The 19,322-nt window shown below is 44.3% G+C and overlaps 1 protein-coding gene across 1 annotated transcript; it reads left to right on the plus strand.

The window, feature by feature from the left end:
* Nucleotides 1-83: 83 nt before the first annotated feature.
* On the plus strand, nt 84-18,880 carry FOXR1 (forkhead box R1). Its single transcript, XM_057491084.1, has 8 exons — nt 84-122; nt 306-383; nt 10,714-10,849; nt 16,454-16,528; nt 16,626-16,876; nt 17,111-17,322; nt 18,186-18,424; nt 18,852-18,880. Exons 1-8 carry the CDS (start codon nt 84-86, stop codon nt 18,878-18,880), a joined length of 1,059 nt encoding a protein of 352 aa, XP_057347067.1.
* Nucleotides 18,881-19,322: the final 442 nt, after the last annotated feature.

Consider the following 19,322-nt stretch of genomic DNA (forward strand, 5'->3'; position numbering starts at 1 on the left):
TTGTGCCCTCCACAGCAGGCCACCCACAGCTGCACTGTGCAGGGGGCCTTAGAGGCCTGGCGGCCCTGGGGGCTGGCAGAGCGATGGCGAGTGCGAGGAAAAGAGCCAAGGCTCTGAGCTGGGCAAGAGGGCCACCAGGGCGAGCCCCACGGACAGGGCGTTGGGCTGGGGAGCGAAGAATAGGCTAAAGGGGCTCCAGGACGTGAAGACAGAAGTGCAAGGGCCCTGGGTGGAGGGGACGAGAGTCTGGTAACTGAGAGAGGAAAGCAGGAGCAGTCCCCCTCGTTCACCTGTGTCCTCTCCAGTACGCGTTCCTTGTGAGGATCAGTGGTCTTTGCTTGGCTCTTAGGGTCAAGACCAAAATCTCCAAGGTGACCTTCAAGGTCAGCCCTCTCTCACAACCACCCCTCAGCTCTCACTGTCCTGTGTTCCCTCTCACCTCAGGACCTTTGCACAGACTATTCCATATGCCTGGCCTGCTCTTGGGACTGCCCTAACCCCATTCCTATTTGCTTAGTTAACCCAGCTTCTCCAGGGAAGCCTCCTCTGACCGCCATCCCCCGTAAGACTGGGTTTCCCCATCCTGCCTCTCATACCTTTACTACGGTTTACAATCATCCATTTGTGTGATGATTCAGTTGTCCTCTCCACTAAACTGTATGTGCCCGGAGAGCTTTGCTCCCAGTGCCTGGGACATAGTAGGTATTCAAGAAATACTTGATGAAGAGCTGAATGAACGAAGGAAGGAACAAGCCCCTGAAGAAAAGGAGGGGGCTGGCAAAGTGTCAAAATTCTTCAAAAACAATAAAAAATGACAGAGTTAGAAGATGCTGGAACAACGGTCTCAATGACCCTCTTCCAGAGTAACCCAAGAGCCTGGGAGAGGGAGGCAACGCAACAGAAAAACAATGATCATTCCATAGACATTGCTGAGCATTTATCATGTGCCAGGTGCCAACAGAAGTGACTAGACATTGTTCCTCACTCACGGAACTTACATGGAACTTAGAGGAAAAGACAGACTCCCCAAAATGTGAACAAGGAAATAAGTGGAATACAAAATGCTTGTATGTAAGTAAGTGCTATGAAAACAGAGAGAGGAGGTGAACGTGGGGCCCTTCTTAGTCTGGGTGGGCCTAACTGAGCTGGGGCCTCAAGTCAGGGGAGAGGGTCAGGGAGATTGTGCCCTACAGAGAGAAAGGTCCGGGCTCTGCTTCTCCACCCTGGCTGCACCAGCCGAGGGAGGGTTGGGAGCCCACCTTTATGAAGTGGGAGGGGCATCAGACTGGGAGCCAAACCACACCCTCCATTCAAACCATCTAGGGGGCTTTTAAAAACCACACACCTAGGCCATAGCCCATACCAGAGTCAGAATGACTGGGGGTGGGAGCCAGGCAGCAGTATTCTTTAAAGATCCTCAGAAGATTCCACTTCTCAGCAAAGTTTGGAAGCGACTGATATAAATATTTTTTAAATTGGGGCAACATAAACATAACACTATTTTATTATACCAGTATTCATTGTATTATTGACTATTTAAACTATTTTACTAATTTCATTTTTAAGTGTACAGTTCAGTGGCATTAAGTACATTCACATTGTTGTACAACTATCACCATCATCCATCTTGGGAACTTTTTCATCTTCCCAAACAGAAATTCTGTCCCCATTAAATGTTAACTCCCCATTCCCTCCTCCCCTGCCCTTGCCGGCCACCATTCTCCTTTCTGACTCCGTGAATTTGGCTCTCCTAGGCACCTCATAAAAGTGGAGTCAGACAAAACTTGTCCTTTTGCATCTGGCTTATTTCCCTTAGCATAAGGTTTTCAAGGTTCATCCATGTTGTGGCGTGTACGAGATGTTTATTCCTTTTTAAGCCTGAATAATATTCCATTGTATGCATAGACTGCATTTTGTTTATCCATTCACCTGTTGATGGACATTTGGGTGGTTTCTAGCTTTTAATGACTGTGAATAATGCTACTATGAACATAGGTGTACAGATATCTGTTCAAGTCTGTGCTTTCAATTCTTTGGGGTATATATACCCCGAAGTGGAGTGGCTGGATGATATGTTCTGTACTGTTCTCCACAGGGACTATACCATTTTACATTCTCACCAGCAATGCACAAAGGTTCTAATTGCTCCACATCCTAGACAACATTCGTTATTTTCTGTGTTTTGTTTCTTTATTTTAATAATAGCCATCCCAATGGGTGTGAAGGGGTCTTTCTTGTGGTTTTTATTTGCATTTCCCTAATGATTAGTGATATTGAGCATCTTTTCATAAGAAATGTCTGTTCAAGTTCTTTGCCTATTTTTAAACTGGTGTTTTGTATGTGTGTGGGAGTTGTAGGAGTTCTTTATAAATTCTGGTTGTTAATCCCTTATCAGAAATATGGTTTGCATGACATAAACATTCTTAAATGATAGACTAATTTGAAAAGGACTATAGAAGGGTGAATACATTACAATAACTTTTTTAAAAATATAAAAGAAAAATGAAACATAAGGAAAAAAATTAGAATATACATCAAAATGTAATCAATTATTATCTCTGGTTGATACAAAGAATGATTTTAGATTTATTGTTTTTTCCCTTTGTGCTTTCTATATTTCTAAGTTTTCCATATCAAACATGTATTATTTTTATAATTAGGAAGTTATTAAAATTATTATTATTATTGGTATTAAGGAAGGGTGCTAACAAACTCATCAAAAGGATTATTTTCACTGTAGTTGAAACATTTATTGAGAGTCTCCAAGGGCCAGATAGTCTCAAAGTTTCTGGTCTAATAGGTAAGACACAGGCAACACAATACAGGGCCGGTGGGTTCCGATTGGGAAGCCAGAATGCACAGAGGACTCCGAGGGGGCCAGCTCACAGGCTGGCCAATATCTGGGGCAGTCTGGGGTTTACAACAAATAATGATAGTAATGAATTATAATCCACCCTATAAAGTAAGAATCCTTTGAGTCCATACTGACAACAAACAAACAAATAGGGGATAAGAAAACTCTTCCTTACTGTAGATGCCAACTAAATAAATGGAAAAGGAATGACAGGGTTAGAAAAACCATTTTACACCCACCATAGTAATGACTGATTCAGGCAAGAGTCACAAATGGAGGCTAGAATTAGTGGGCCCAGGCTTCATGAGGAACAGGATTTTGTATCAAAGTATCTCCCCATGAATTACTTACTAATCATAAAAGGGGGAACAAAGGTAACTTTACAGTAGAGAAACCTGGCGGACACCTTCAACCAAGTGACTGAAGTTAATTAACATCACAAATAATGAGAAAAACTGACATGTGCCTCTTAGGAAACAACATTACTTCAGTGGTATTCCTGCCAAAAGTGCTTAGGTCTAATGATGAAAAATCGTCAACACAAACCTAAACTAAGGGACATTCTACAAAGTCAGTGGTTTGTACTCTTCAAAAATGTCATGATATGGGAGATTAAAAAGGCTGAGAAACTGCTTCAGATTAAGACACTAAAGAGACATGAAAATTAAATGCACTGCATGATCCTGAACTGGGTCCTGGACCAGAAAACAAATATATGTAAAGGGTATTATTGGGTCAACTGGCAAAATGTGAAGAGGATCAGTATCTTAAATAAAGGATTGAATCATGTTTTACATTTTCTAATTTTGATCATTTCCTCATTTCTGATTTTTTGGTTATATAAGACAATATCCTGTTTTTAGGGAACGTGCTGAGGTGTTTATGAGTAAAGAGGCCTCATGTCCGCAAATTACCCTCAAAATAGTTCAGAAAAGAATAATATGTCATAATAAATGAAGAAAAAAATTAAAGAGTGATAAAAATAATTGGGGTAGTTGGTGGATTACAGGATTTAGGAATCCAGGATTAGGAATTTTTTTTTTTCTTTTTTTTTTTTTTTTAATAATTATTTTTTATTGAAGGGTAGTTGACACACAGTATTACATTACATGAGTTTCAAGTGTACAACACAGTGGTAGAACATTTATATACATAATTCTAGGTTCCAGCTATCACCCTACCAGGCTGTTACAATATCTTGACTATATTCCTTATGCTATACCTTACATCCCGGTTACTAATTTATTTTACCATTGGAAGTCTGTCCTTTTTTTTTTTTTTTTTTTTTTTGTGAGGGCATCTCTCATATTTATTGATCAAATGGTTGTTAACGACAATAAAATTCTGTATAGGGGAGTCAATGCTCAATGCACAATCATTATTCCACCCCAAGCCTAATTTTTGTCAGTCTCCAATCTTCTGAGGCATAACAAACAAGTTTTTACATGTAGAACAAATTCTTACATAGTGAATAAGTTACATAGTGAACAGTACAAGGGCAGTCATCACAGAAACTTTCGGTTTTGCTCATGCATTATGAACTATAAACAGTCAGTTCAAATATGAATACTCATTTGGTTTTTATACTTGATTTATATGTGGATACCACATTTCTCTCTTTATTATCAGGATTAGGAATTTTTATAGCATTCTTGGGATTTTTCTGTAAATTTAAGATTACTTTTTAAAAAATTCAAAACCACCATTTAACGGGGACAAATGACAACTACACTTACTGCAGTGAACATCTTGTGTATGAATGACCAATCACTATGTTATACACCTGAAACTATTATTATGTTATATCAACTATACTTCAATTAAAAACAGAAGAATAGAGGAAACTTGGCGCGGGTGGCTGCGGCCCCACCCCTGGCGGCAGGCGCGTCTGCTGCCTTACTCGCCTTTCTCAACTCTGAAACCGTCCTCAAGATATAACCATTATAAACATACATGCACCCAACACAGGAGCACCAGCATATGTGAAACAAATACTAACAGAACTAAAGGAGGAAATAGAATGCAATGCATTCATTTTGGGAGACTTCAACACACCACTCACCCCAAAGGACAGATCCACCAGACAGAAAGTAAGTAAGGACACGGAGGCACTAAACAGCACACTAGAACAGATGGAACTAATAGACATCTATAGAACTCTACACCCAAAAGCAACAGGATACACATTCTTCTCAAGTGCACATGGAACATTCTCCAGAATAGACCACATACTAGGCCACAAAAAGAGCCTCAGTAAATTCAAAAACATTGAAATTCTACCAACCAACTGTTCAGACCACAAAGGTATAAAACTAGAAATAAATTGTACAAAGAAAGCAAAAAGGCTCACAAACACATGGAGGCTTAACAACACACTTCTAAATAGTCAATGGATTAACGACCAAATCAAAATGGAGATCCAGCAATATATGGAAATAAATGATGACACAAAGCCCCAACTTCTGTGGGACGCAGCAAAAGCAGCCTTAAGAAGAAAGTATACAGCAACCCAGGCATATTTAAAGAAGGAAGAACAAACCCAAATGAATAATCTAACATCACAATCATCAAAATTGGAAAAAGAAGAACAAATGAGGCCTAAGGTCAGCAGAAGGAGGGACATAATAAAGATCAGAGAAAAAATAAATAAAATTGAAAAGAATAAAACAATAGAAAAAAAATCAATGAAACCAAGAGCTGGTTCTTTGAGAAAACAAACAAATAGATAAGCCTCTAGCCATACTTATTAAGAGAAAAAGAGAGTCAACACAAATCAACAGAATCAGAAATGAGAGAGGAAACATCATGATGGACCCCACAGAAATACAAAGAATTATTAGAGAATACTATGAAAACCTATATGCTAACAAGCTGGAAAACCTAGAAGAAACGGACAACTTCCTAGAAAAATACAACCTTCCAAGACTGACCAAGGAAGAAACACAAAATCTAAACAAACCAATTACCAGCAAAGAAATTGAAGCAGTAAACAAAAAACTACCCAAGAACAAAACCCCCAGGCCAGATGGATTTACCTCGGAATTTTATCAGACATACAGAGAAGATATAATTCCCATTCTCCTTAAAGTTTTCCAAAAAATAGAAGAGGAGGGAATACTCCCAAACTCATTCTATGAAGCCAACATCACCCTAATACCAAAACCAGGCAAAGACCCCACCAAAAAAGAAAATTACAGACCAATATCCCTGATGAACATAGATGCAAAAATACTCAACAAAATATTAGCAAACCAAATTTAAAAATACATCAAAAGCATCATACACCATGACCAAGTGGGATTCATCCCAGGGATGGAAGGATGGTACAACATCCGAAAATCCATCAACATCATCCACCACATAAACAAAAAGAAGGACAAAAACCACATGATCATCTCCATAGATGCTGAAAAAGCATTCGACAAAGTTCAACATCCATTCATGTTAAAAACTCTCAACAAAATGGCTATAGAGGACAGGTACCTCAACATAATGAAGGCCATATATGATAAACCCACAGCCAACATTATACTGAACAATGAAAAGCTGAAAGCTTTTCCTCTGAGATTGGGAACTAGACAGGGATGCCCACTCTCCCCACTGTTATTCAACATAGTACTGGAGGTCCTAGCCACGGCAATTAGACAAAACAAAGAAATACAAGGAATCCAAATTGGTAAAGAAGAAGTCAAACTGTCACTATTTGCAGATGACATGATACTGTACATAAAAAAACCCTAAAGACTCCACTCCAAAACTACTAGAACTGATATTGGAATACAGCAAAGTTGCAGGATACAAAATCAACACACGGAAATCTGTGGCTTTCCTATACACTAACAATGAACTAATAGAAAGAGAAATCAGGAAAACAATTCCATTCACAATTGCATCAAAAAGAATAAAATACTTAGGAATAAACCTAACCAAGGAAGTGAAAGACCTATACCCTGAAAGCTATAAGACACTCTTAAGAGAAATTAAAGAGGACACTAACAAATGGAAACTCATCCCATGCTCTTGGCTAGGAAGAATTAATATCAAAATGGCCATCCTGCCCAAAACAATACACAGATTTGATGCACTCCCTATCAAATTACCAACAACATTCTTCAACGAACTAGAACAAATAGCTCAAAAATTCATATGGAAACACCAAAGACCCCGAATAGCCAAAGCAATCCTGAGAAGGAAGAATAAAGTTGGGGGGATCTTGCTCCCCAACTTCAAACTCTACTACAAAGCCACAGTAATCAAGACAGTTTGGTACTGGCACAAGAACAGAGCCACAGACCAGTGGAACAGAATAGAGACCCCAGATATTAACCCAAACATTTATGGTCAATTAATATACGATAAAGGAGCCATGGACATACAATGGGGAAATGACAGTGTCTTCAACAGATGGTGCTGGCAAAACTGGACAGCTACATGTAAGAGAATGAAACTGGACCATTGTCTAACCCTATACACAAAAGTAGATTCAAAATGGATCAAAGACCTGAATGTAAGTCATGAAACCATAAAACTCTTAGAAAAAAACATAGGCAAAAATCTCTTGGACATAAACATGAGCAACTTCTTCATGAACATACCTCCCTGGGCAAGGGAAACAAAAGCAAAAATGAACAAGTGGGACTATATCAAGCTGAAAAGTTTCTGTACAGCAAAGGACACCATCAATAGAACAAAAAAGGTACCCTACAGTATGGGAGAATATATTCATAAATGACAGATCCGATAAAGGATTGACATCCAAAATATAGAAAGAGCTCACGCACCTCAACAAACAAAAAGCAAATAATCCAATTAAAAAATGGGCAGAGGAGCTGAACAGTTCTCCAAAGAAAAAATTCAGATGGCCAACAGACACATGAAAAGATGCTCCACATTGCTTGTCATCAGAGAAATGCAAATTAAAACCACAATGAGATATCACCTCACACCAGTAAGGATCACCACCATCCAAAAGACAAACAATAACAAATGTTGGCGAGGTTTCGGAGAAAGGGGAACCCTCCTACACTGTTGGTGGGAATGCAAATTAGTTCAACCATTGTGGAAAGCAGTATGGAGGTTCCTCAAAAAGCTCAAAATAGAAATACCATTTGACCCAGCAATTCCACTTCTAGGAATTTACCCTAAGAATGCAGCACTCCAGTTTGAAAAAGACAGGTGCATCCCTATGTTTATCACTGCACTATTTACAATAGCCAAGAAATGGAAGCAACCTAAGTGTCCATCAGTAGATGAATGGATAAAGAAGATGTGGTACATAGACACAATGGAATATTATTCAGCCATAAGAAAAAAACAGATCCTACCATTTGCAACAACATGGATGGAGCTAGAGGGTATTATGCTCAGTGAAATAAGCCAGGCGGAGAAAAACAAGTACCAAATGATTTCACTCATATGTGGAGAATAAGAACAAAGAAAAACTGAAGGAACAAAACAGCAGCAGAATCACAGAACCCAAGAATGGACTGACGGTTACCAAAGGGAAAGGGACTGGGCCGGAGGGGTGGGAAGGGAGGGATAAGGGCAGAGAAAAAGAAAGGGGGCCTTACAATTAGTATGTATAATGTGGGGGGGGGTGCATAGGGAGGGATGTGCAACACAGAGAAGACAAGTAGTGAGTCTACAGCATCTTACTACGCTGATGGACAGTGACTATAATGGGGTTTGTTGGGGGGGACTTGGTGAAGGGGGGAGTCTAGTAACCATAATGTTCTTCATGTAATTGTAGATTAATGATAATAAAATGAATATTAAAAAAAAACTGTCCTCAAATCACTGCCTCCTGGATGGCTCATGTTTTGGTTCACACTCAGGAATTTTGTTCATCTTTCACCTGCATGCCACTAGCCCTCCAGTAACTGACACGTTGTTTATTGAAGGCAAGAATTAAGAATCTAAATGAAGATTTCCATATAGGAAAAGAATTACTGAATGAAAGGTGATGGGCAGCATGGATCCTTAAAAAAAAAAAAAAAAAAAAGACACCAGCTATGTCAAAGACTTCACAGCTTAACCCCAACCTCAGGTGCCAGCCACCAGTTCCAGACCTCCTGCACTTCTGACCAACTGGCTATAAATTGAGACTTCCCATGACATCCTCCTAAAGTTCAGTAATTTCCTAGGATGGCACACAGAACTCAGGAAGACACATAGATTCACACAGGATATATATATATATATATATCCTTTGCATCCTTTGGAAGGATACAAATGAACAGCCAGATGAAGAGGTGCATAAGGAAAGGTCCAGAAAGATCATGAACACAGGCTTCCGTACCTGTGGAGCTGGGTGTTCTCAGTAATTCTGAAACTCTCAGAATCTTCTGGTTCAAGCGTGTTTAGAGAGCTCAGTCTCCAGTGCACCCCACCCTTCTTTCTGGAGTGGGGCTGAAAGTTCCCACCCTCTCATCACTTGGCCTTTCTGCTGACCAGTCTCATCCTGAGGCTAACTAGGGGCTCCACCATAAGTCACCTTATTAACATAAACTCTGAGGTGGTGGAAAGGGTCTCATTATAAATAACAAAAGATGCTCCTCTATCAGGGAATTCCAGGGTGTAGGACTTTTGAATGGGGAACAAAGACAAAATACTTATTTTTTATTATACCAAAGGCTGTCATAGACTTCTAATAATAGTCACTAAGATTTTTAACTGTTTTCTAGTCCTAACCCCTCTAAGCAGCGTTTAATAGTTCGGTTTCCCATATAGGGTTTTCCACTGGGAGCAAGTGTTCAAGGAGCTAACATAATATTCTGGCTAACTTGGCAGTTCTATTTAAATAAACAAATAAATAGGTCTTACAGCTTTGATATCAGTCTCATGGGACTGCAATTAGTGGGGGAGTTAGTATCAACTCTTTGTGAACTAAAAAATATTGGCAAAACTGGTTATTAGTGTAGCAAATACAAATACAGATTCCTATCTCATTGGGTATACAATACTACGTACAAAATTCACTCTAGGTACAAAAATAAATTCCAGGTAGATCGAAGAGCTAAATGAAAAAATACGGTAAAAATATTATGATTTTAGGATATTATATAACTGCAGTAAAAATAAAAAACTTCACTAACACAAGAGCCATTTAAAAAATATATATTTGACTACATAAAAATTTAAAATATGTTAAATCTATTAGTAGTTAGAGATAGGTAAGTAAAACAATGAAATGCTATTTTTCACTCCTCAAGTAGGCAAAAACAGAACAAATTTTATTGTTACCATCCATTGCTTGCCAGGATATGAGGAACCCGATAGATACTCTCATATACTGTTGTCATAGTGTTGGAAAATAACCTGTAAATACTTACTAAAATTGTAAGTACACACATGCACGTTTCAATAAAAAATCCCACGTATCTTAAATAAACACATGAATATGTAAAAACAAACAAAAGAATAAATGAACGAGAGAAGAAAAATCACGCTTACAATCCTGTCTCCGCCCTGCAGATGCGATCTTGGATAAGCCATTAAATCTATCAGGACTTCTAGGAAGTAGCTATTAAGACCATCGCCAGATCATTCTGAAGTGGTAAACGAATCTGCCGGATAAACCAAGGGCTTTGGTCAAATGTAGAGGCGGAAGGGGGCCTGAGATACCCCCGAGGTCCTCCTACCCCAGAATGAAAGCGTAGCGGGTGAGGAAAGCAGTCTGAGTGCTCAGCTGAGGCCAGAGGCGATTAGAGGCGTCGGATGGGGACTCGCCGCACCTGAGCGGCCTCCGACCTGACCCCATCAGGGCCCGGGTATTTGAGGACGTGCCTCCGAGGCCCGCGCCTCAATCTCTCCCTCCTCTCCCTCCTCCGCCGGGCTCCCTCTCTCTCCTGCCCCTGAAGGTGGACCTGAAAGTCCAACACCTCGACCTCTGGGCCAGCCTCCATGGCCAGGTCCCGGCACTGCTGGACTGGGACTTGGGGACGGAGCCCTATCTGGCCTCCACCACGGCGCACCTGCCTTTAGCCGAGCAGAACCGTGAGTGCCTGGGGGGAGGGGGGGGAGGGGCGGCCGCCCGGTGGGGCTCGTGGGGCGCCCGCCGTCAGCTCCCCGCACCCGCAGGGGGGCCCTGCGCCGCTCACCTGCGCTGCGCCCCCTCCGCTGAGCCCCGGAGCCCCAGCCCCCAGCCCCCTACTTGGGCGGGTGACGCTTGGGCGGTGGCCTCGACTGAAAGCCCGCGGAGGGCAGGGGTCAGGCCCGGGCACGGCGCCTTTCCACCCTACGCACCCACCCCGCCCCCTCCCAGGGCTTTCTAGGCCTCCTCGGCCTTCTTTCCAAGATGCCTTTCGCCATTTGGCGCGCTACCTGTTTCACTAATTTTTCTCTTAATGAAACAGTACCAGTTTTGTTCCGCCCTATCCCCACCTCTAAATACATTACCGACACCTAGAGGTGCTCAGTAACTGCCGAATGGATGGTTGGACGTCGTGGTTCTTTAAAAATGCATTCTTCCTCTGGAGCTCAAGTGCAGAGAGAGGAGGTCATCACTTTATGGTTCCTGGTCCGTTATTGCCGGTCTGTTGGGGCCAAGGTAGTTGGATTAACTCATTTTCCCCCTTCAATGGCCACTCCTACTTCAGTCACCTCCTATCCATGTATCTACCCTAATCAATTCAATGTCTTTAGATCTGTTATCTTTGAAAATCATTTAGCATTATTTTGTGTCTGTAGGTGACCTTCATTTACATAATGCTTATTGCTTTGTTTCCCACTTCTTGTGTTTGAACTCTTCTGGTCGCTAGATGCAGACCCGGTTCCTTATTTCTGACTGCTGTGTCCTATTCTATCATCAGCATAAACTACCTTTTGCATTTTAATTCCCCTTACTGATGGAAGCCTACAGTGCCTCTAACTCTTTGCTACCATAAGTAATGCTGATGGACATTCCCATGTCTTCACTGATTCAAGAAATACTTATTGAGCACCTCCAGTTTGCCAGGCACTGTTCTGGATAGTCACCTAAAATATGAATGAACAAAACAGACAAGTCTTCGTGAAGCTTGCAGTCTCCTGGGGGCTGACAGACAATCCACATGAAAAATACACACAGTATAAGATGATAACTGAGATGGGGGAAGAAAAAACATAGAAGGCTCAGGAATGGAGGAGTGGAGGTGGTGGTAGCTACGGTTTTAAATTAGGGTCATTTTAAACTTGGGCTTAAAATGGGCTTCATTGAGAGTATACTATTTAGCAGAGTTGAAGGAGGTGAGATAGGGGGTCAAGAGGATATTTAGAGGAAAAGTTTCCCAGACAGAAGAAATAACCAGCACAAAAGCCTGAAGGAAGGAATATGCCTGGAGCGGCCGAGGCCTAGTAAAGAAGCTGGGTCAGAGTAAATGACGAGGAGAGCTCAGAGGATGTTAGAGCAGAGATCAGGAAGAGCGCCTCTTCTGCTTTAGAGACTGGGGTTGACTTCGAGTAAGATACTGCATGGTTGAGTTCTGAGCAGAGGAGTAACTTGGCGGCCATCTATGTGAGTGTGGGACCTCTGTAGTTGCATAGGATGCCTGGGCTTGGTTTAATGCTCTGCTATCACTGTCTTGAGATTTTTGAACAAGGAACCCTTCATTTTTATTTTGTACTGGGCCCTGCAAATTACGTAGCTGATCCTGCAAGACCCATGTAACTCCAGGGAGAGGAAATCCCGGGGGAAAATACCTAGTTGAAACCGAAATCAGTCAAAGGGAGAAATAAAGTTTAAATCCGTTTATTGCTTACAAACAGCCCTCTGGGGACCAGCTCTCTCTCTCCTGCTCCAGCAGAAGCAAGCAAATCCTCCCCCCCAACCGCTCAGGTTTAAATAAGCCCTCCGTCGCCCAGGTAATTACCCATTGATATGGAAATGAACTACTTCTCTCCACCCTTTAGGAGCCTGTTGATATGGAGATGCACTAAAGCCAGGTGAGAGATTCTGGAAATAGTGCAATTTTACCCACAACCCATATTCTGAAAAGATCAATATGGCTACTGTGTTGAGGGTACATTGTAAATGTAGGGAAAAGAAGCCAGGGGACTAGTCCGAGGCTCCTAGAGGAATCCAGACAGGAGGTGCGATTGCCTGGGCCATCAGGGTGGCAGCGGGAAAGGCGGGCCCAGCTGAATTCGCTGATGGATTGAATCTGTGGTTATGAAAGAGAGATTATAAAGCGACTCTTCCGAAGTTCTTGGCTGATCAAGTCCAAGGATAGGGTAGCCTTGTACCGGGGTGGAGGGAGCTTCTGGTAGGACTGCTTTAGGGAGAAAGAGCAAGAATTGTATGGGACTGCTGAATTTAAGATACTTTCTAGATACCCAAGTAGAAAAGTTGAGTAAGAAGGTGGATATCTAAATCTGTAGTACCAGAAAGAGGCGTGAAATACACATAAAAAATTGTGGAGTCTTTGGTGCAGATAAATGGTAGTTCGGAAGTGTGAAAAGAGAGGACCCAGGGATGAGCCTCAGGGCATCCCATTGTAAAGAGATTGGAGACCAGAGAGAGAACCAGCAAAAACTGAGGAAAAGACCATTGAGAATCAAAACCAAGAGATTGTGGTCTCCTGGAAACAAGTGAAGAGTGCTTCAAGAAAGGAGTGGTTGGGGAGAGGTGCTGATGACTGGATTGAGCAAACCGGAAAGATACTGTTGGCACTGGCACCCGTGATGATAGTGGTCTGGGTGGAGGGGTGGAGGGGAAAGCCTGGCTGTCAAGGGTGGGAGGAAGGCAAACGGGGACAGAAAGTACAGGCACTTCTTTCACGGAGCTCTGCCTCAAAGGAAAGCAAAAATCTGGAGTAGTGGCCTAGCACAGAAAGTAGGGTCAAGAGCTCTTTTTAATAAAATGAGAGAATTGTCATCATATTTGAATGCTGATGCGAATGACCCAATAGAGACCAAAAAAATAACAAAAAGAGAGGAGAGGATTGTTCTTGAAAAGGCCCCAGGGCACTGTGCCAGGGAGGGAGACTGGCCACCATGCCAGTCTGTTGATCCTGTCACTCTGACTGCTCTCAGTTCCTGGATGTTGTCCCTTTAACTCACTGGGAATCCCTTGGCCACACGTGGCCTCTCTTGCATACACTGTCAATGACTTTGACCTTCTATGGCTTTGGAGCACTTGCTTGGCCAAACCATAACCCTGCTCTAAAGCCACGGATCAATGGACTGGTGATATCAGTGGTATCAAAGGGTGGTTGGAGTTGAGAGGAAATTAGCTGGAAAGACAGGAGGTGATGCATTTTTATGCGGAGCACAAAATAGAGAGGTTGCCATTATCAGTTTAGGTTATAGCCATGAGAAAAAATGCCTCAAGTAGGGTGAAAGACAAAACCTTTGGATGAGAAGAATTCAAGAAACCGAGAAGCCAGATTATTAGGAGATTCATCTATACACCTACTAACCGAGATTTAAGGCAGGAGTAGTGTTAGTGTTAGTGACAGTGAGCCAGGAGCTAAACTCCTTTAAATGAGGGGGATTGCCCCAGAGTTTGGTAGATGACAGTAACAATGAAGATTAGTCTATAAATTCATGTATTAACTGAATATACATACCCAGGAGTACACAGTAAGTGCAGTAAATTATAGTCCTTCACAATGGCAGCACCAATTCAGATCTGCAATGTAATAAAGGATTCTGCTTCCTTTCATCTTGGTCAACAATTGGTATTATCTGTTTTTGTAATTGTTTTAGTTGGATGTAAGCATTCTCTCATTATTTTGTTGTGTTCTTATTAGTAGTGACACTGAGGGTCGTGTTAGTCACTCAGGTATCTTGTGAATATTGATTCATGTCTGTTGTCTGTTTATAGGTTTATGTTAGTGCCTGCAAATCAGTAAGATAAAGACTATCTGTCTATTAGAGGATTAAGACTTCATGAGTTGAAAATTTTTTTCTAGTTTATCATTGTCTTTTTATTTTGGCTCGTGATTTTTATTCAGAACCTTTTAATTTTTATGTATTATATCTGCATAAAATGCAAAGCTTAATCTGAGAGTAATTGGCTTTTTGAAAATATGTATTATGTGTCTTCACTTAAGTCTTTATAGCCTTAAGTAGTGATTGCATCTTTTTCCCATAAATGTCTAGGTCATTCTTTGGGTTGACTCCTAGACACTAGAATTCTGGTTGCTATCATGAACAGTATTTTTTTAATTGTATTTCCCAGTTTCTTAATACTGGTACAGAGAAATAGTATTAATTAGCCTGTTGCTTTTATACCCAGCAAACTTGCTGAACTCCTATTGGTTCTAATCATTTGTATATTGATTTTGTATGGCTCTAATGTTAATCTTTTTTTCTGTAAAATATGGTAGTTTTGCCTTCTTCTTTCCAACTTTATATCTCTTGCTACTTTCTCCTTTTTCAAATACTCTGTTGAACATTAACAATGTAATAGGCATCCTTTCTAATCGCTGAGCTCTCCAACAGGTATATCATTTTCGAGGCAAACCGAGATTCATCTGTAATATGACAACACTCATGGAGACAATATATATGTCTGGGGGAGGGGGTAGATAGTTCCCCCTAACCACAAGGAGATGGCATAGAGTCAAGCAGATAGTTTTAATATACATTTGATTTACTCTTAACCATGTATTCATTCATCCAATTAAGTTGAGCTCCTCCCATGTACCAAGCAGCAAACAGGACAGACCTGGAGATAGGCTCTAAGTAAATAATTGCAAGAAAATGTGTGCTGTGGGAGTGTTTAGACAGGTGGTCAGACAAGGGCTGCTTTAGAAAGATGTCTAAACAGAGACCTGATGGATGAGTAGCAATTAACTAGGCAAGCAGAAAGAGGGGAGCGTTTCTGGCAATGGAAACAGCTCCTGGGGAGGCCTAGGATCTAGAGTGTGGTCTCCTGGAGAAGGGTGGAGAGCCCCGGGGGGAAGAACTCAGCACTGATGAGCGGCCAGGGCCTTGTCAGCTGTCTCAAGGAATTTAGATTTGGCCCAAGGGTACTGAAAAGCCAAGAAGAGGTTTTAAGCACAAGGGTGACAAGATTGGATTAACACTGGCAAGAGTCCTCAAACTGCAATATGATCAGTTAAAGAAAGGAGGATAAACAGACCCATTCCATCATGGCTTGGACTAGGATGGCAGGACCTGGTGATCGATTGAGTGCGACTGTAGGGGAAGGAGAAGTCAAGAAGGATTTCCAAGATTCTGGCCTGAACAGCTAGTTAGATGGTGGTGGCACTTGCCGAGACAAAGAATACAGGAGGAGGAGCAGGAAGATGGAGTTCAGTTCTAGAAATGTGGAGTTTGAAGTGCCTGTGTGTTGTCCAAGTAAAGACATCCCAGAGGCAGCTCTGCTTAAGGGCTAGCAGAGAAGTCTGGGCTAGAGGTAAAAATTCAGAAGCCCTAAGTTTATAGATGGTGACTGAAGCCTCAGGCATCCTTGGGGACAGTGTACATTGTGCGAGAAGGACACAGAGGAGAATGAGAAGGTCAGGTGCATCAGGAACACCTGAGAATGTGGTGTCATAACTGCCCAGGCAGGGTCCACGGCCACCTCCCAGGGAAGTCTTCAGGACCCGGATCGTGGCGCTGCCACGGAAACCCTAGGGCATTTTTACACTCTTTTGTTTTTCTTTTTGACAGTTGCCCGATATAGACTCCGAATAGCTAAGCCACCAAAATCACCTCTGGGAAAAAAACCCAACCTTGAAAAGGATGGTGAGTACAGGGGAGTGAGTTCTCTGACTGGGTGCTGTGCCTGGGCTGGACACCCACGCCAGGGGCCTGTGGCCCGCACCGCCTCCTCTCTCCACAGGTCCGGATTTTAAGCCCAACCTGTGGATGTGGGTGAACCCCAACAGGGTGTTTCCCCCTGGGAAGCTGGAAGTCCCAGAACCCGGTGAGGAGGAGGACCTGACAAGGGCACTCCCCTCCCCTCAGCCACCCTCAAAAGAGGAGGACTTTGCCAACTGCTCAGGGCCCACGGAGGAGGAATCACTGCCACCTTCCTCCAGTGAGCAGTCTTCCCCTCCGAAGATGTCTGCCTCTTGCCCCTGCAACTGGGAGGTAGGGATTTCTGGGGGTGTGGGCCAGACTTGGGGCTGCAGGCAGGGTGGGCACAGGGATACACGTCAGAGTTCTGTTTTCTTAGGAATAACAAAGGTTAATGGGCCCCCAAATGAGCTGTACCCTTGGGTTGAGAAGCTCAGACGGTGGCCCTGGACCGCTACCCCTTCTGCCATTGCACCCCTGGGGCAGAGGCTGTGGAGTCGGGATCAGCTCCTTCTCTGTCTCCTCCAGCTCACAGAAGGGGAGGAGGCTAAGGACCAGGAAGATAACACCTCTGTGGCTCTCCCGTCCCCGCACAAAAGGTGGAGGCTTCGGCAAGCCAGCAGCCAGGAGGGGAGGCTCTGGTCCCGGCCGCCACTCAATTACTTCCACCTAATTGCACTGGCATTAAGAAACAGTTCCCCCTGTGGCCTCAACGTGCAGCAGATCTACAGTTTCACTCAGTATGTGCCAGGGGCCCTGAGAGGAGGGGAAGGAAGGGGGTCAGGAACCTTCCAGTAGTCCCTTCCCTAGTCTCATACCTTCCAGTCTGCCCTGGGCTGCTTGCTATCTCCTCCGTTCCCTGCTGGGTCGGAAAGGATAAGTGCCTTCCCAGCACTCCGCAGCCCAGGCGCTGGTTCTGGGTTGTCCCCGGATGGGTGTCTACACATCACACGTACAGGAAGATATCCACCCCTTGCTCCTGTTCACATCAAAAAACTCCAACTTTTGTATCAGTTCTTTAAAACAAATTCACCTGGGTCATAAGTTCTCCCACCCTCCCTGCCCAGATTACCCAGGATCAAAACCTGGCTTCCCCAACAGTTGCTCACGTTTTCCCACTGGACTGGACCGGACTGCCTGCATAGCTCCCGGCACCGCGGCGGCCAGGGCGCCCAGCCGAGGAGGGACTCACATTTAGCATTCATTGTCATGTCCGCGGGAGTGCGAGGGAGTTTCCCGGGCCTCTTCCCCAGAGCAGGAGGGTCTCAGTATATTAATCCGCAAGTGGTGTCCCTCCCCGACCAGGCTTCCTCTCCCGGGAGTCGGTGGGCCTGCCTCTGCTCCGTTCATGCTGCACGCCCACGCGCTGCGCCCTCGGAGGGCGGGAGGAGGGGCCTGGGCAGCGGGCCGCGCTGCTAAGAGGAGACTTGGGGCCAGGCCGCGGTTTTGCCATGGGTTCAGTCAGCAAAGAGCGGGTCTAGGCCTGCTTGCCATTCTCCTTGCCGTTAAGGACAGGCTCCTGCCCCCAGCGGAGAACATTCTCAAGAATAGGGCAGCCCCCAACTAACCCACGCCTTTCCGTACCATTCTGCCCTGTCCACAGACAACACTTCCCCTTTTTCCGGACGGCTCCAGAAGGCTGGAAGAATACGGTCCGTCACAATCTGTGTTTCCGAGATACCTTCGAGAAGGTGCCGGTCAGCATGCGGGTCGGGGCCGGCACGCGGCCTCGGTCCTGCCTCTGGAAGTTGACTGAGGAGGGGCACCGCCGCTTTGCAAAGGAGGCCCGCACCTTGGCCTCCACTCGATTAGAAAGTATCCAGCGGTGCATGAGCCAGCCAGGTGTGAGGCCCTGTCCCACGTGGGGCAAGACAAGGGGACCCCGAGATCCTGACCCAGGGCCAAGTGTGCAAGGAAGAACCCTGGGTCACACCGTGGGGTGCCTTCTGTAGGAAGGGGAGAAGATAGCAGTGGTCTAAGGCCCTGGGGGCGGGGGATGCCTGCCAGAAGAGGGATGCCCCACACCCAAGCATGGGACTTGGGGTTCAGGGAGTTGGTGGGGAAACAAGTCACAGCCCAGCAGCCTCGGGAAACGGTGACCACACGGTGTGAGGCGCGTGGTGTGAGAGGAGGGGGCTTTTTCTTTTGCTGGAGACCAAGTCGCTTTGGGGCCTTAGAGAGAAGTAGAGCACCTGCTGGGGAATGTTCCAGGCTTAGGGAACAGTAACTGCCACGGCAGATCAATGCCTCTGACTCTCTTTTCTTACAGAGGTGATGCCCTTCCTCTTTGCCCTTTAAGGCCAAGAAGCAGGAGTCCGCCCAGACCTTATTAAAGTCACCTGCAGCAGCCTGGCGTGTGTGTGGTCTCTGAGGCCGGGGATGAGGGTGGAGGTGGAAGCCAGCGCTAGGAGCTGATGGGCTCAGAGGCAATGCGGCGGTTGTCAGCCGCGTGACAAACGGCGCCCATGCTCTTCCTCACAGGAAGAAAAAACCCAACCCTCTTCGGGATCCTGGGATGGCTCCCATTTTTCTAGACTATGTGGATAGTTTTGGGCAAAGGTACCTTGTAGCAGCCAGCCCTACCAGAGGCCCAAAAAAGCACCACACACAGGAGTGGATGTGACCGTCTGGGGACAGCAAAGAGAAGCCCAGGGAAACATCATTTACGGGACAGCTAAAGGAAAGACGTCCCCTCGTTGGGAGGCCAAGAAGGGGCAGCGAGAAAGGAGAAAGGGAAGTC

Source organism: Manis pentadactyla, chromosome 13 (genome assembly GCF_030020395.1).
Source record: "Manis pentadactyla isolate mManPen7 chromosome 13, mManPen7.hap1, whole genome shotgun sequence".
Classification (NCBI taxonomy): Eukaryota; Metazoa; Chordata; class Mammalia; order Pholidota; family Manidae; genus Manis; species Manis pentadactyla.

Excerpts from the sequence above, each read along its gene's own strand:
- FOXR1 (XM_057491084.1), top strand. The coding sequence starts at position 84 with ATGGCGAGTGCGAGGAAAAGAGCCAAGGCTCTGAGCTGG. Across the intron at positions 123-305 it reads GAGCCAAGGCTCTGAGCTGG|TACGCGTTCCTTGTGAGGAT; the intron begins GCAAGAGGGCCA and ends TGTCCTCTCCAG. Across the intron at positions 17,323-18,185 it reads CAGATCTACAGTTTCACTCA|ACAACACTTCCCCTTTTTCC; the intron begins GTATGTGCCAGG and ends CCCTGTCCACAG.